This window comes from Danio aesculapii, chromosome 1 (assembly GCF_903798145.1).
Source record: "Danio aesculapii chromosome 1, fDanAes4.1, whole genome shotgun sequence".
In the NCBI taxonomy this organism is placed as follows: Eukaryota; Metazoa; Chordata; class Actinopteri; order Cypriniformes; family Danionidae; genus Danio; species Danio aesculapii.
Window position 1 is genome coordinate 19,381,447 of NC_079435.1, and position 17,846 is coordinate 19,399,292.

Here is a 17,846-nt window from a genome sequence, read left to right on the forward strand (position 1 = left end):
ACGATGGCACTGTCTATAATAATCAATGATGTACTTAGATTTCATGCTTGCAGCCCGTTTTCTGTCTTATATCAGTTTCATTTAGCATTTTTCGTTTTTCAAAAAGGAAAACAAATAAACACGGTCCCTAAGTTGAGCGCGAATAAGAAGCTGAAAAACGGAAGCGTCGCGGTTTTTAAGGTGGACCGCATAGCGTCAATAAGAAGCTGCGAATAAGAAGCTGGATTCAGCCTCGTGCCCAGCACGGTGTGTTGTTTATGGTTAATGTTTCTTTAATTGACTCTTGTTTACTTTAATTGGTTTTATTTGCTTTTTTTTTTAATAGACGTGCTCTTTGGTTTCTTTTCATTTAAGGGTAATCTGTTGTTTCTAGACATAATGCTGTCGTGACTTTATTTCATTTGGCATTTTTGTTTGGTAGTATTTGTTCCTTTTTTTTTCACTTTATTTTCGTGTAGTTTGTTTGCTTTAATTTTATCTCTCCGTCTGTTTTGTGTTGTCTTGTTATATTTCTTGTCTTGTTTTGCTCCACCTGTTAGTCTCTGGCAGCTGGTTTCCTCCGCCCGGCTGCTAGACCGGTTCTGAACCGGAGATCCTCTGCACCAATAGTATCTTCACCTGTGCGTCTTCACAGGTTTTCACCACCTAGGTATTTCTCAGCAACTTCCTTGCCTGAATGTAGTCAAGGCTGATTCAGCGCTTATCCACAATTGCCCTGCACAGCTCACCGTTTCCCCCTGTTGTTGGACTGTGTTGTTGTTTGCCTTTCCTTAGTTTCATCTCTGTCAATAAACTGTAATTTCAGTATTTGCCAATTATATATTTGACAAAAACATTTTCATTGGTCTTTCTTTCTCTTTTCTTTCCTTTCTTTGTCTTTTCGTTTTGATAATTTAGTTCATCTTAAACAGAAATTCATACAAGCAAACAGGCTTTTGAATGACCAAAGGTGGGCAAAAGGTGACCGTTTTAATTTATTTTTAACGATCATCAGTAGTGATTCTGGACATTGTGTTAAAGAAACAAAGTGGTAGGGTTGTAACAGATTTTTTTTTTTTTTTTGTTAAACTGCACAACAGCTTCAACATTTTCATTATTGTTTAAAAAAATGGCATTAAAATAAACGTCAATGTTCAACAATGAAAGACTTTATTAAGTTTGCATCAGATTTGCATTAGATTATCATTAGTCACTTGATTATACATAAATGGTACTTAGTAACTGTTCTGGTTAAATAGATAAAAATGTTTGACTTTTTTCCAGAATTTCTATTTAGCAGCTGTTAGCAAACTTACAGAAGTGATCATTATTAACAGAAGTGAATGTTAAGATATGCAATTTTACAGAAAAAAATCAAAATACATATATTGCTGCTATTTTACACACACACACACACACGCATATATATATATATATATATATATATATATATATATATATATATATATATATGTGTGTGTGTGTGTGTGTGTGTGTGTGTGTGTGTGTGTGTGTGTGTGTGTGTGTGTCAAGCACATAATGCTTCTTTTTTTGAGATGCAAAGAAGTAAAGTTAATCGAATTGTAAATAAGTTAAACACAATCCATATAGCCCCAGGAAATGAAATGAGTAATGTCAAATAAATTAATTAGGGGGTAATGGATGTAAAATCTACAGAGGTTGAACCTCACATACTTATTAAATACATTTTATCACTGGATAATACAATTCTGAAAATAAATTACATTTATGAAAATTTAGGAGCATGTCTGTACAGCAATATAGATATAAGAAATAAATAGTGCAATAAACAATTTAAAAGATAGCAGATAGTGATAGTGTAAGATAGTGTAATTAATTTTGTCATGATGTATTGAAATTATTCTCCAGTTGTCTAGAAGAGGCTGTTTCGGGTTGTGTGTTGCTGCAGACTGTATGAGTCTCTTCTTCTGCGCCATCGTCGTCTTATTGATGTACAGCAACCACAGAGCAAACACTGCCAACAAAGAGATAGCATTATTAGATTAGAATTAATCTTAGTACCCTTCAAAGCTTTCAGGTATCATATCATTTATCACAAGCGGATGGCCTTCCAGCTGCAACCCAGTATTGGGAAACACCCATACACTCTTATTCACACACACACATAAACCACGGCCCATTTAGTTTATTCAATTCACCTATACCGCATGTCTTTGGACTGTGAGGGAAACACCCAGAGAAAACTCACGCCAACACTGGAAAAACATGCAGTCTTCGCAAAGAAATGCCAACTGACCCAGCCGGAACTTGAACCAGAAACATTCTTGTCGTGAGGCGACCATACCACTGAGCCGCCTCACATTTACCATTATCATGTAAATTATAATATGCATATTTTCTTTCTTAATTTTTATGAAACTTACACAAAGTAGAATCCAGCAAGGCACAAGGATGATAGCAATTGCACAGGGTACAATTATGGCCACAACCCATGCTGCATTCGTGCTGTTGCTTGAGACTGTAGTGTTCAGCACCATGGAGTAATAGATGGTGGTTGTTGCTGGAGGTGTGGTAACTACATCTGTTGATGACAAGGTGTAAAATAATTCCAATAAGACAATAATATACGAAGCTATTAATAATAATTGGATTTATGAGCAGAAGTACACACCTTTGTTAACCACAAGAAGGGCATTAATAAAGGCATTGGGTTGTGTGATGTCACTTTCTGAGAATACATAATACACATTTGCCTGGATAGAGGTGGAATTACCCCTGGGGAGAAAAACAAAATCAACATTGATAAGTAAACACCTCAAAAACATCTTGATGTTCTAGGAATCAGTACACATGTCTGCTCTAAATGAGGTTTTTATCTTACGTGAAATTGGCATTTTTGAACACAAATGGAGTGGCTGTGGGGTTATTTAGGATTTGATTCAGCTGAAACATGAAACAAACATGAAAGGAAATTAATTAATGAAGTAATAATTCAAGTTGATATCAGGAGTTAAGCTTAATCAAAATCAAAGCTTATTTATTTACAAGAAATTTTCTCAAACTCACCAGTTTATTTATAGAGTCCTGGATTAACCCATACGTGTCATTCCTGAGTTCAATTTTCTCAGACATGGAAACATTGGCGATTTCAAATCCAAAATTCAGGGCATACGATTTGTCAGAAATTTCTTAAAAAGGTAAAGCACATAATACATATTAGCTGATGCTGTATGGGGATATCCTTGCATTGCAATATGTAGATTTGTTCACTGGTGACTACACGGAGGAGAGAAAACTCACTTGTATAAGTAACATTCACAATGCTCACAGGGGTGTTCAGGCTTTGTGCTCCTACATCTCGTTTGGTTCTGAACCGTGAGTCCAGCATAGAGTTAACCAACTGCATTATTGTACTCTCACTTGGTATAGGGCCCAGTGTGATGAATATGAGCTGGATGTAAATAATCACTGTCCCAATCCTGAAAGGGAGGTAGAATAAAATGATGAGTAAGATCGATGAAATGAATAAATCCATATACTTCAAAATTGCACTTACACAGTTGGTGCTTCTATTGGATTTTGAGTTACTGGAACTGGAGTTGTTGTCATGGCTGCAGTATAAAAAAGAGAGAAAATGAAGAAAGAGAAAAGGACAGTAGGGATAAATCATTAGTAGTACATTAATGTATTTAAAGCATCACAGCATGATGCAGTTAGGGCATAATAATATTATAGCAGGAATTACTAGATTTGTGATAAAAATTTGTGTAAAAACAGATCTGGATCTGGAGTCTTCTCTATTCACATGTCTGATTAACCATGATAATTAATTATATTATTTATTAATTATTTAGTAAATAAATTTATATTTTATTAATGTCTACCCCTACCCCAATCCTAAACCCAACCGTCACAGTACTGTAAAAACAGATCTGCATCTATCTTAGTATAGCTGATTAACCATGTGGATAGATGGTAACAGCCTTCTGAGCCTCCCAGTAGGCACAAAAGGCCCCTACTGGCCCATATATATCAGTTGATAACAACTGATTACGCCCATTCAATCAAGTGATAACATTCAAAGCAGGTGGACACAACAAGTACGCCTTTTCAAAATAAATAAGCAAACATTGGGGATTTGTTGCTTATTCCTGTTGTACCAAACCGAACCCGTACTGAACCGTGACCCCAAAACCGAAGGTATGTGCCAAACCATGATTTCTGTGTACGATTACACACCTAGTATTTAGTGTGTTAGGGTTTCTTTTAGATTAGGATTAGGATTTCTCTGCAGTCTACTGTCTCAGACTAACTGTCAGATCAATCGAATTTGATGACAGAATTTTCATTTGGTTGAACTATTCCTGCAACCATCCATTGCAGAAACAAAAAATAATATAGATGTCAAAGTCATTCTCTAAAGAATCTTCCTTCAACAAAAGAAACTCAACCAGGTTTGTAATAAGTGAAAAGGGATGACAGAACCTCCATTTTGGGGTGAAAAAAAAGCCTGAAGCACAAATATTATCACTGGATCAAAAACGTTTTAAATGATACCGTGAACATGACAGACGTCATATATGTTGTTTTATTATCATTAAAATTGACAAACAATGAGAATGACTATAAGTAGTCATTTGAATAGCAGTAGTAGTTGCACATGTCTCACCAGAAGTTGTAGGAAGTAAAATGGTTTCAGCCACAATAGTAGTTGTTGGAGGATTTGTAGCCAATGTATTGTTTGTATCCAACGTTTTTGCAGCTGATGTGGTTTCAGACATAGTTATTGTTGCTGATTCAGTTGCCAACATTGGTGTTAATGCTGCGGAGGTTGGAGATGTCTCCATGTTAGACGAATTTGTATTTAATTCAAGACCAGATGTTGTTGGTTGGACTGAAGTGGATGCTACATCTTTTGTTGATTGTGGAGCAATCGTTGATGAAGGTTTAAGTGTGGTTGAAGAAATTGTTATTAAACCAATTTCTGTTGTGATCTCAGAATTAGTTGTTGTTGGAAATGAGGATGTTTCAGGTCTTGTTGTCACAGCAAAATGTGATAATGCTTCATCAGAGGTTGTTGTTTGAAGGTATGTTGTAGCTTCAGGCACAGTTGTAGTTGATGCATTAGTTGTCAACATTTCTGTTTCATTTAAAGATGATGGTAGGTTGCTTACTTCAGCCAAAGTTGTTGCACTAATGGTTGTTGAAAATACAGATGGATTTATTGTGGCATTCAAAGTTATTGTTGTTCCGTCAATGTAAGTTGTGTTTTCAGTTGTAACTGTGGTTCCTTTTTCTGTGGTTGAACTTGGTGCTTCTGTTGAGGATATTTGAGAGGTGGTTGTATCATCCAATGCTGTTGATGTGTCACCATTAGTTGTGTTTACTGGTAATGCTATGGCTGCAGCAAGAGTTGTTGACATTTCAGTTACATTTGAGGATGGTGAAAAAGTAGCTGTGGCATCCAAAGTTGTTGTTGTGTTTACAAGAACAGTTGCAGCATCTGTTAACTTTGGTGCGATATCTGAGGATGCAGAAAAAGTTGTTGTGGTAAGCAAGTCTGCTGCTGCACTAGTATTTGTCACTGTTTCAGGCATAGTGGTGGTTGGTTCATCAATTGTAGACGTTGTGTCTGAAGTTGAGGATGCTGTAAAAGTGGGTGTGGCTGCCAAAACTGAAAATGTTGTATGATTAGTTATAAAAGATTCAAGTGTATTAGTGGATGCTTCATCAGATGTTGTTTTTGGTGCAGCAGTTGAGATTTTTGAAAGAGTTGTAATGTCCATATTAGTTGTGGTTGCACTAAAAGCTGTGTTGGCAGGCAAAGTTGTGGTTGCTACATGAGCTAATGTTTGTGCTACAGTTGGAAGTGGTAAAGAGGTGGCTTGTGCATCAAAAATCGTTGTTGGTGCACTAGTGGTTGTTTTTGAAAGGTCTAGTTTTGTTTCAACCATTGTTGTGATGGCTGGATAAGTTGCTGAATTCCTTTCCATAGTTGAGAATTTAGGAGTGTCTGCTGCTTCTATATTTCTTGTGCTTGCACCAAACATTGCCTCAGGAAAAGTTGTGGTTGGTCCATTCAAACTTTGTAATGTTGCATCAGTAGTTGTTACTGGAATGTCTCCTATGCTAACATCCAAATTTCTTGATATTGTTGCCTCAGCTGTTGTTGTGGTTTCAGCCATAGTTGTATATGCTGTATCAAGTGCTGTGGTTGTTGTGTCTGCATTAGTTATTGAAGCTGAATCCGCAATTGAGGATACTAATGATGTAGATAAGGTATTATAGGTTAATGTTACTCCAGCAGCTGTTGTGCTATTTGTGGTTGCAATATCGTGTGCAGTAGTCACTGTTTCTGCATTACTTGTTGAGGTTGACTCCACAAATGAAGATACAGATGAGGTGAAAGTGGGATTAGAAGATGTTGTTGCCCCAGCAACTGTTATGGTTTCAGGCATAGCTCTTGTTGCTAAATCAAGTGCTGTAGTCATTGTTTCTGCATTACTTGTTGTTGTCTCCACAGTTGAGGGTACCGAAGAGGTGGACATGGAATCAAAAATTGTTGTTGCTGCCCCAGCAGTTGTTGTAGATTGATCTGTAGTTGTTTTTTCTGTATCAGGTGCTGTAGTTACTAAGTCTGTCTCAGTTGTTAAGGTTGATTTTGAGGATATCAATGAGGTGGTTTCTGTATCAGGGCCTAAAGTCATTGTGTCTGCATTAATTCTTGATTTTGATCGTGAAGTTGAGAAAACTTGTGAGGTGGATGCGACATCATAAGATGTCATTGTTACCCCAGTGGCTGTTGTGGATTCAGATGCGGTTCTAGTTGCTGTATCAGGTGGTGTAGTGATTGTTTCTGAAGCATTTATTAAGGTTGACTGCACAGTTAAGGACAGCCATGAGGTGGATGTGTCATCATAAGCTGTTGTTGTTGCTGCCCCAGCAGCTGTTGTTAATTGAGCTCTAGATGTAGTTGCTGTGTCAGGTACCAAAAACACTGTTTCTGCATTATTTGTTGAGGTTCTCTCCACAGTTGATGATACTAATGGTGTGTATGTGGCATCAAAAGTTGTTCTTGATGCCCCAGCAGCAGTAGATGATTGAGCTGCAGTTGTGGTTGTTGTATCAGATGTTTCTATATTACTTGTTGAATTTGACACCACAGTGGAGGATAATATTGATGAGAATGTGGCATCCAATGTCATTGTTCCTGTTCCAGCAAATATTGAGGATTGCGCTGTAGTTGTGGTTTCTGTATCAGGTGCTGTAGCCATTGTGTCTGCAATAGTTGTTGATGTTGATTCTACAGCTGTGGATATTGGTGTAATGGATGTAGCATTGTACATTGTGGTTATTTCTCTAGCAGCTGGTGTAATTTTAGATGCAGTTGTGGTTGCATTATCAGGTGCTGTAGTCATTGTTTCTGTATTACTTGTTGAGGTTGTCTCCACAGTTGAGGATTCCAATAAGGTGTATGTGGCATCAGAAGTTGTTGCTGTTGATGCCCCACCAGCTGTTGTGGATTGAGCTGTAGATGTTGTTGCTGTATCAGGAGTCAAAGTCATTGTTTCTGCGTTACTTGTAAGGGTTGACTCAACAGTTGAGAATATGAGTGAGGTGGTTGTGGAATCAGAAGATGGTGTTGCCCCAGCAGCAGTTATGGTTTCAGGCATAGCGCTTGTTGCTAAATCAAGTGCTGTAGTCATTGTTTCTGTATTACTTGTTGAGGTGGACTCCACAGTTGAGGATACCGATGACGTGGATGTGAAATCAAAGGTTATTGTTTGTACCCCAGCAGCTGTTGTGGATTGAGCCGTAGTTGTGTCTGTATCAGGTGCTGTAGTTACTGAGTCTGTCTCAGTTGTTGAGGTCGATTCTACATTTGAGGATACAGATGAGGTGGATGTGCCATCATAGATATTTGCTGTTGCCCCAGCAGTTGTTGTGGTTTGAGCTGCATCTGTGGTTGATGTATCAGGTGCTAAAGTAACTGTTTCTTCATTACTTGTAGAGGTTGACTCAACAGTTGAGAATACTGATGAGGTGGATGTGGCATCAACACTTGTTGTTGTATCAGCAGCTGTTGTGGTTTGATCTGCAGTTGTTGTATCAGATGTTTCTGTATTACTTGTTGAATTTGATACCACAGTGAAGGATAGCGTTGATGTGGATGTGGCATCCAAAGTCGTTGTTGTTCCTGTTCCAGCAACTGTTGAGGATTGTGCTGTAGTTGTGGTTTCTGTATCAGGTGCTGTAGCCATTGTGTCTACAATAGGTGTTGATAATATTTCTACAGCTGTGGATATAGATGTAATGGATGTAGCATTGTACATTGTGGTTATTTCTCTAGCAGCTGGTGTAATTTCAGACGCAGTTGTGGATGCATTATCAGGTGCTGTAGTCATTGTTTCTGTATTACTTGTTGAGGTTGTCTCCACAGTTGAGGATTCCAATAAGGTGTATGTGGCATCAGAAGTTGTTGCTGTTGATGCCCCTGCAGCTGTTGTAGATTGAGCTGTAGATGTTGTTACTGTATCAGGAGTCAAACTCAATGTTTCTGCGTTACTTGTAAGGGTTGAACCAACAGTTGAGAATATGGGTGAGGTGGTTGAGGAATCAGAAGATGTTGTTGCCCCAGCAGCAGTTATGGTTTCAGGCATAGCGCTTGTTGCTAAATCAAGTGCTGTAGTCATTGTTTCTGTATTACTTGTTAAGGTGGACTCCATAGTTGAGGATACAGATGACGTGGATGTGAAATCAGAGGTTATTGTTTGTACCCCAGCAGCTGTTGTGGAATGAGCCGTAGTTGTGTCTGTATCAGGTGCTGTAGTTACTGAGTCTGTCTCAGTTGTTGAGGTCGATTCTACATTTGAGGATACAGATGAGGTGGATGTGCCATCATAGATATTTGCTGTTGCCCCAGCAGTTGTTGTGGTTTGAGCTGCATCTGTGGTTGATGTATCAGGTGCTAAAGTCACTGTTTCTTCATTACTTGTAGAGGTTGACTCAACAGTTGAGAATACTGGTGAGGTGGATGTGGCATCAACACTTGTTGTTGTACCAGCAGCAGTTGTGGTTTGATCTGCAGTTGTGGTTGTTGTATCAGATGTTTCTGTATTACTTGTTGAATTTGACACCACAGAGGAGGATAGCGTTGATGTGGATGTGGCATCCAAAGTCGTTGTTGTTCCTGTTCCAGCAAATGTTGAGGATTGCGCTGTAGTTGTGGTTTCTGTATCAGGTGCTGTAGCCATTGTGTCTACAATAGTTGTTGATGTTATTTCTACAGCTGTGGATATTGGTGTAATGGATGTAGCATTGTACATTGTGGTTATTTCTCTAGCAGCTGGTGTAATTTCAGATGCAGTTGTGGATGCATTATCAGGTGCTGTAATCATTGTTTCTGTATTACTTGTTGAGGTTGTCTCCACAGTTGAGGATTCCAATAAGGTGTATGTGGCATCAGAAGTTGTTGCTGTTGATGCCCCAGCAGCTGTTGTGGATTGAGCTGTAGATGTTGTTGCTGTATCAGGAGTCAAAGTCATTGTTTCTGCGTTACTTGTAAGGGTTGACTCAACAGTTGAGAATATGAGTGAGGTGGTTGTGGAATCAGAAGATGTTGTTGCCGCAGCAGCAGTTATGGTTTCAGGCATAGCGCTTGTTGCTAAATCAAGTGCTGTAGTCATTGTTTCTGTATTACTTGTTGAGGTGGACTCCACAGTTGGGGATACCAATGACGTGGATGTGAAATCAAAGGTTATTGTTTGTACCCCAGCAGCTGTTGTGGATTGAGCCGTAGTTGTGTCTGTATCAGGTGCTGTAGTTACTGAGTCTGTCTCAGTTGTTGAGGTCGATTCTACATTTGAGGATACAGATGAGGTGGATGTGCCATCATAGATATTTGCTGTTGCCCCAGCAGTTGTTGTGGTTTGAGCTGCATCTGTGGTTGATGTATCAGGTGCTAAAGTCACTGTTTCTTCATTACTTGTAGAGGTTGACTCAACAGTTGAGAATACTGGTGAGGTGGATGTGGCATCAACACTTGTTGTTGTACCAGCAGCTGTTGTGGTTTGATCTGCAGTTGTGGTTGTTGTATCAGATGTTTCTGTATTACTTGTTGAATTTGACACCACAGAGGAGGATAGCATTGATGTGGATGTGGCATCCAAAGTCGTTGTTGATCCTGTTACAGCAAATGTTGAGGATTGCGCTGTAGTTGTGGTTTCTGTATCAGGTGCTGTAGCCATTGTGTCTACAATAGTTGTTGATGTTATTTCTACAGCTGTGGATATTGGTGTAATGGATGTAGCATTGTACATTGTGGTTATTTCTCTAGCAGGTGGTGTAATTTCAGACGCAGTTGTGGATGCATTATCAGGTGCTGTAGTCATTGTTTCTGTATTACTTGTTGAGGTTGTCTCCACATTTGAGGATTCCAATAAGGTGTATGTGGCATCAGAAGTTGTTGCTGTTGATGCCCCAGCAGCTGTTGTGGATTGAGCTGTAGATGTTGTTACTGTATCAGGAGTCAAACTCATTGTTTCTGCGTTACTTGTAAGGGTTGAACCAACAGTTGAGAATATGGGTGAGGTGGTTGAGGAATCAGAAGATGTTGTTGCCCCAGCAGCAGTTATGGTTTCAGGCATAGCGCTTGTTGCTAAATCAAGTGCTGTAGTCATTGTTTCTGTATTACTTGTTAAGGTGGACTCCACAGTTGAGGATACAGATGACGTGGATGCGAAATCAAAAGTTATTGTTGCTGCCCCAGCAGTTGTTGTGGATTGAGCCGTAGTTGTGTCTGTATCAGGTGCTGTAGTTACTGAGTCTGTCTCAGATGTTGAGGTCGATTCTACATTTGAGGATACAGATGAGGTGGATGTGCCATCATAGATATTTGCTGTTGCCCCAGCAGTTGTTGTGGTTTGATCTGCATCTGTGGTTGATGTATCAGGTGCTAAAGTCACTGTTTCTTTATTACTTGTAGAGGTTGACTCAACAGTTGAGAATACTGGTGAGGTGGATGTGGCATCAACACTTGTTGTTGTACCAGCAGCTGTTGTGGTTTGATCTGCAGTTGTGGTTGTTGTATCAGATGTTTCTGTATTACTTGTTGAATTTGACACCACAGAGGAGGATAGCATTGATGTGGATGTGGCATCCAAAGTCGTTGTTGATCCTGTTACAGCAAATGTTGAGGATTGCGCTGTAGTTGTGGTTTCTGTATCAGGTGCTGTAGCCATTGTGTCTACAATAGTTGTTGATGTTATTTCTACAGCTGTGGATATTGGTGTAATGGATGTAGCATTGTACATTGTGGTTATTTCTCTAGCAGCTGGTGTAATTTCAGACGCAGTTGTGGATGCATTATCAGGTGCTGTAGTCATTGTTTCTGTATTACTTGTTGAGGTTGTCTCCACAGTTGAGGATTCCAATAAGGTGTATGTGGCATCAGAAGTTGTTGCTGTTGATGCCCCAGCAGCTGTTGTGGATTGAGCTGTAGATGTTGTTGCTGTATCAGGAGTCAAAGTCATTGTTTCTGCGTTACTTGTAAGGGTTGACTCAACAGTTGAGAATATGAGTGAGGTGGATGTGGACTCAGAAGACGTTGTTGCCCCAGCAGCAGTTATGGTTTCAGGCATAGCGCTTGTTGCTAAATCAAGTGCTGTAGTCATTGTTTCTGTATTACTTGTTAAGGTGGACTCCACAGTTGAGGATACAGATGACGTGGATGTGAAATCAAAAGTTATTGTTGCTGCCCCAGCAGTTGTTGTGGATTGAGCCGTAGTTGTGTCTGTATCAGGTGCTGTAGTTACTGAGTCTGTCTCAGTTGTTGAGGTCGATTCTACATTTGAGGATACAGATGAGGTGGATGTGCCATCATAGATATTTGCTGTTGCCCCAGCAGTTGTTGTGGTTTGAGCTGCATCTGTGGTTGATGTATCAGGTGCTAAAGTCACTGTTTCTTCATTACTTGTAGAGGTTGACTCAACAGTTGAGAATACTGGTGAGGTGGATGTGGCATCAACACTTGTTGTTGTACCAGCAGCTGTTGTGGTTTGATCTGCAGTTGTGGTTGTTGTATCAGATGTTTCTGTATTACTTGTTGAATTTGACACCACAGAGGAGGATAGCATTGATGTGGATGTGGCATCCAAAGTCGTTGTTGATCCTGTTCCAGCAAATGTTGAGGATTGCGCTGTAGTTGTGGTTTCTGTATTAGGTGCTGTAGCCATTGTGTCTACAATAGTTGTTGATGTTATTTCTACAGCTGTGGATATTGGTGTAATGGATGTAGCATTGTACATTGTGGTTATTTCTCTAGCAGCTGGTGTAATTTCAGACGCAGTTGTGGATGCATTATCAGGTGCTGTAGTCATTGTTTCTGTATTACTTGTTGAGGTTGTCTCCACAGTTGAGGATTCCAATAAGGTGTATGTGGCATCAGAAGTTGTTGCTGTTGATGCCCCAGCAGCTGTTGTGGATTGAGCTGTAGATGTTGTTACTGTATCAGGAGTCAAACTCATTGTTTCTGCGTTACTTGTAAGGGTTGAACCAACAGTTGAGAATATGGGTGAGGTGGTTGTGGAATCAGAAGATGTTGTTGCCCCAGCAGCAGTTATGGTTTCAGGCATAGCGCTTGTTGCTAAATCAAGTGCTGTAGTCATTGTTTCTGTATTACTTGTTAAGGTGGACTCCACAGTTGAGGATACAGATGACGTGGATGTGAAATCAAAAGTTATTGTTGCTGCCCCAGCAGTTGTTGTGGATTGAGCCGTAGTTGTGTCTGTATCAGGTGCTGTAGTTACTGAGTCTGTCTCAGATGTTGAGGTCGATTCTACATTTGAGGATACAGATGAGGTGGATGTGCCATCATAGATATTTGCTGTTGCCCCAGCAGTTGTTGTGGTTTGAGCTGCATCTGTGGTTGATGTATCAGGTGCTAAAGTCACTGTTTCTTTATTACTTGTAGAGGTTGACTCAATCAGTTGAGAATACTGGAGAGGTAGATGTGTCATCAACACTTGTTGTTGTACCAGCAGCTGATTTGGTTTGATCTGCAGTTGTTGTATCAGATGTTTCTGTATTACTTGTTGAGGTTGTCTCCACAGTTGAGGATTCCAATAAGGTGTATGTGGCATCAGAAGTTGTTGCTGTTGATGCCCCAGCAGCTGTTGTGGATTGAGCTGTAGATGCTGTTGCTGTATCAAGAGTCAAACTCATTGTCTCTGCGTTACTTGTAAGGGTTGACTCAACAGTTGAGAATATGAGTGAGGTGGTTGTGGAATCAGAAGATGTTGTTGCCGCAGCAGCAGTTATGGTTTCAGGCATAGCGCTTGTTGCTAAATCAAGTGCTGTAGTCATTGTTTCTGTATTACTTGTTGAGGTTGACTCCACAGTTGGGGATACCAATGACGTGGATGTGAAATCAAAGGTTATTGTTTGTACCCCAGCAGCTGTTGTGGAATGAGCCGTAGTTGTGTCTGTATCAGGTGCTGTAGTTACTGAGTCTGTCTCAGTTGTTGAGGTCGATTCTACATTTGAGGATACAGATGAGGTGGATGTGCCATCATAGATATTTGCTGTTGCCCCAGCAGTTGTTGTGGTTTGAGCTGCATCTGTGGTTGATGTATCAGGTGCTAAAGTCACTGTTTCTTCATTACTTGTAGAGGTTGACTCATCAGTTGAGAATACTGGTGAGGTGGATGTGGCATCAACACTTGTTGTTGTACCAGCAGCTGTTGTGGTTTGATCTGCAGTTGTGGTTGTTGTATCAGATGTTTCTGTATTACTTGTTGAATTTGACACCACAGAGGAGGATAGCATTGATGTGGATGTGGCATCCAAAGTCGTTGTTGATCCTGTTACAGCAAATGTTGAGGATTGCGCTGTAGTTGTGGTTTCTGTATCAGGTGCTGTAGCCATTGTGTCTACAATAGTTGTTGATGTTATTTCTACAGCTGTGGATATTGGTGTAATGGATGTAGCATTGTACATTGTGGTTATTTCTCTAGCAGCTGGTGTAATTTCAGACGCAGTTGTGGATGCATTATCAGGTGCTGTAGTCATTGTTTCTGTATTACTTGTTGAGGTTGTCTCCACAGTTGAGGATTCCAATAAGGTGTATGTGGCATCAGAAGTTGTTGCTGTTGATGCCCCAGCAGCTGTTGTGGATTGAGCTGTAGATGCTGTTGCTGTATCAAGAGTCAAACTCATTGTCTCTGCGTTACTTGTAAGGGTTGACTCAACAGTTGAGAATATGAGTGAGGTGGTTGTGGAATCAGAAGATGTTGTTGCCGCAGCAGCAGTTATGGTTTCAGGCATAGCGCTTGTTGCTAAATCAAGTGCTGTAGTCATTGTTTCTGTATTACTTGTTGAGGTGGACTCCACAGTTGAGGATACCAATGACGTGGATGTGAAATCAAAGGTTATTGTTTGTACCCCAGCAGCTGTTGTGGAATGAGCCGTAGTTGTGTCTGTATCAGGTGCTGTAGTTACTGAGTCTGTCTCAGTTGTTGAGGTCGATTCTACATTTGAGGATACAGATGAGGTGGATGTGCCATCATAGATATTTGCTGTTGCCCCAGCAGTTGTTGTGGTTTGAGCTGCATCTGTGGTTGATGTATCAGGTGCTAAAGTCACTGTTTCTTCATTACTTGTAGAGGTTGACTCAACAGTTGAGAATACTGGTGAGGTGGATGTGGCATCAACACTTGTTGTTGTACCAGCAGCTGTTGTGGTTTGATCTGCAGTTGTGGTTGTTGTATCAGATGTTTCTGTATTACTTGTTGAATTTGACACCACAGAGGAGGATAGCATTGATGTGGATGTGGCATCAAAAGTCGTTGTTGATCCTGTTACAGCAAATGTTGAGGATTGCGCTGTAGTTGTGGTTTCTGTATCAGGTGCTGTAGCCATTGTGTCTACAATAGTTGTTGATGTTATTTCTACAGCTGTGGATATTGGTGTAATGGATGTAGCATTGTACATTGTGGTTATTTCTCTAGCAGCTGGTGTAATTTCAGACGCAGTTGTGGATGCATTATCAGGTGCTGTAGTCATTGTTTCTGTATTACTTGTTGAGGTTGTCTCCACAGTTGAGGATTCCAATAAGGTGTATGTGGCATCAGAAGTTGTTGCTGTTGATGCCCCAGCAGCTGTTGTGGATTGAGCTGTAGATGTTGTTGTTGTATCAGGAGTCAAAGTCATTGTTTCTGCGTTACTTGTAAGGGTTGACTCAACAGTTGAGAATATGAGTGAGGTGGTTGAGGAATCAGAAGATGTTGTTGCCGCAGCAGCAGTTATGGTTTCAGGCATAGCGCTTGTTGCTAAATCAAGTGCTGTAGTCATTGTTTCTGTATTACTTGTTAAGGTGGACTCCACAGTTGAGGATACAGATGACGTGGATGCGAAATCAAAAGTTATTGTTGCTGCCCCAGCAGTTGTTGTGGATTGAGTCGTAGTTGTGTCTGTATCAGGTGCTGTAGTTACTGAGTCTGTCTCAGTTGTTGAGGTCGATTCTACATTTGAGGATACAGATGAGGTGGATGTGCCATCATAGATATTTGCTGTTGCCCCAGCAGTTTTTGTGGTTTGAGCAGCATCTGTGGTTGATGTATCAGGTGCTAATGTCACTGTTTCTTCATTACTTGTAGAGGTTGACTCAACAGTTGAGAATACTGGTGAGGTGGATGTGGCATCAACACTTGTTGTTGTACCAGCAGCTGTTGTGGTTTGATCTGCAGTTGTGGTTGTTGTATCAGATGTTTCTGTATTACTTGTTAAATTTGACACCACAGAGGAGGATAGCATTGATGTGGATGTGGCATCCAAAGTCGTTGTTGATCCTGTTACAGCAAATGTTGAGGATTGCGCTGTAGTTGTGGTTTCTGTATCAGGTGCTGTAGCCATTGTGTCTACAATAGTTATTGATGTTATTTCTACAGCTGTGGATATTGGTGTAATGGATGTAGCATTGTACATTGTGGTTATTTCTCTAGCAGCTGGTGTAATTTCAGACGCAGTTGTGGATGCATTATCAGGTGCTGTAGTCATTGTTTCTGTATTACTTGTTGAGGTTGTCTCCACAGTTGAGGATTCCAATAAGGTGTATGTGGCATCAGAAGTTGTTGCTGTTGATGCCCCAGCAGCTGTTGTGGATTGAGCTGTATATGTTGTTACTGTATCAGGAGTCAAACTCATTGTTTCTGCGTTACTTGTAAGGGTTGAACCAACAGTTGAGAATATGGGTGAGGTGGTTGTGGAATCAGAAGATGTTGTTGCCCCAGCAGCAGTTTTGGTTTCAGGCATAGCGCTTGTTGCTAAATCAAGTGCTGTAGTCATTGTTTCTGTATTACTTGTTAAGGTGGACTCCACAGTTGAGGATACAGATGACGTGGATGCGAAATCAAAAGTTATTGTTGCTGCCCCAGCAGTTGTTGTGGATTGAGCCGTAGTTTTTTCTGTATCAGGTGCTGTAGTTACTGAGTCTGTCTCAGATGTTGAGGTCGATTCTACATTTGAGGATAAAGATGAGGTGGATGTGCCATCATAGATATTTGCTGTTGCCCCAGCAGTTGTTGTGGTTTGATCTGCATCTGTGGTTGATGAATTAGGTGCTAAAGTCACTGTTTCTTTATTACTTGTAGAGGTTGACTCAACAGTTGAGAATACTGGTGAGGTGGATGTGGCATCAACACTTGTTATTGTACCAGCAGCTGTTGTGGTTTGATCTGCAGTTGTTGTATCAGATGTTTCTGTATTACTTGTTGAGGTTGTCTCCACAGTTGAGGATTCCAATAAGGTGTATGTGGCATCAGAAGTTGTTGCTGTTGATGCCCCAGCAGCTGTTGTGGATTGAGCTGTAGATGCTGTTGCTGTATCAGGAGTCAAACTCATTGTCTCTGCGTTACTTGTAAGGGTTGACTCAACAGTTGAGAATATGAGTGAGGTGGTTGAGGAATCAGAAGATGTTGTTGCCGCAGCAGCAGTCATGGTTTCAGGCATAGCGCTTGTTGCTAAATCAAGTGCTGTAGTCATTGTTTCTGTATTACTTGTTGAGGTTGACTCCACAGATGGGGATACCAATGATGTGGATGTGAAATCAGAGGTTATTGTTTGTACCCCAGCAGCTGTTGTGGAATGAGCCGTAGTTGTGTCTGTATCAGGTGCTGTAGTTACTGAGTCTGTCTCAGTTGTTGAGGTCGATTCTACATTTGAGGATACAGATGAGGTGGATGTGCCATCATAGATATTTGCTGTTGCCCCAGCAGTTGTTGTGGTTTGAGCTGCATCTGTGGTTGATGTATCAGGTGCTAAAGTCACTATTTCTTTATTACTTGTAGAGGTTGACTCAACAGTTGAGAATACTGGTGAGGTGGATGTGGCATCAACACTTGTTGTTGTACCAGCAGCTGTTGTGGTTTGATCTGCAGTTGTGGTTGTTGTATCAGATGTTTCTGTATTACTTGTTGAATTTGACACCACAGAGGAGGATAGCATTGATGTGGATGTGGCATCCAAAGTCGTTGTTGATCCTGTTACAGCAAATGTTGAGGATTGCGCTGTAGTTGTGGTTTCTGTATCAGGTGCTGTAGCCATTGTGTCTACAATAGTTGTTGATGTTATTTCTACAGCTGTGGATATTGGTGTAATGGATGTAGCATTGTACATTGTGGTTATTTCTCTAGCAGCTGGTGTAATTTCAGACGCAGTTGTGGATGCATTATCAGGTGCTGTAGTCATTGTTTCTGTATTACTTGTTGAGGTTGTCTCCACAGTTGAGGATTCCAATAAGGTGTATGTGGCATCAGAAGTTGTTGCTGTTGATGCCCCAGCAGCTGTTGTGGATTGAGCTGTAGATGCTGTTGCTGTATCAAGAGTCAAAC

The 17,846-nt window shown here is 40.5% G+C and overlaps 1 protein-coding gene across 1 annotated transcript; it reads right to left on the bottom strand.

The window, feature by feature from the left end:
* Positions 1 to 1,126: 1,126 nt before the first annotated feature.
* On the bottom strand, positions 1,127 to 11,530 carry LOC130228374 (mucin-22-like). Its single transcript, XM_056456807.1, has 8 exons — positions 4,631 to 11,530; positions 3,518 to 3,572; positions 3,262 to 3,440; positions 3,028 to 3,149; positions 2,843 to 2,904; positions 2,633 to 2,736; positions 2,385 to 2,542; positions 1,127 to 1,975 (listed from the first exon to the last, which is right to left on the bottom strand). Exons 1-8 carry the CDS (start codon positions 11,490 to 11,492, stop codon positions 1,874 to 1,876), a joined length of 7,644 nt encoding a protein of 2,547 aa, XP_056312782.1. The 5' UTR covers positions 11,493 to 11,530; the 3' UTR covers positions 1,127 to 1,873.
* Between the last annotated feature and the right edge of the window lie 6,316 nt (positions 11,531 to 17,846).

Excerpts from the sequence above, each read along its gene's own strand:
- LOC130228374 (XM_056456807.1), bottom strand. The coding sequence starts at position 11,492 with ATGACTTTGACTCCTGATACAGCAACAACATCTACAGCTCAATCCACA. Across the intron at positions 3,441-3,517 it reads CCAATAGAAGCACCAACTGT|GATTGGGACAGTGATTATTT; the intron begins GTAAGTGCAATT and ends CCTCCCTTTCAG. Across the intron at positions 2,905-3,027 it reads AGGACTCTATAAATAAACTG|CTGAATCAAATCCTAAATAA; the intron begins GTGAGTTTGAGA and ends TTCATGTTTCAG.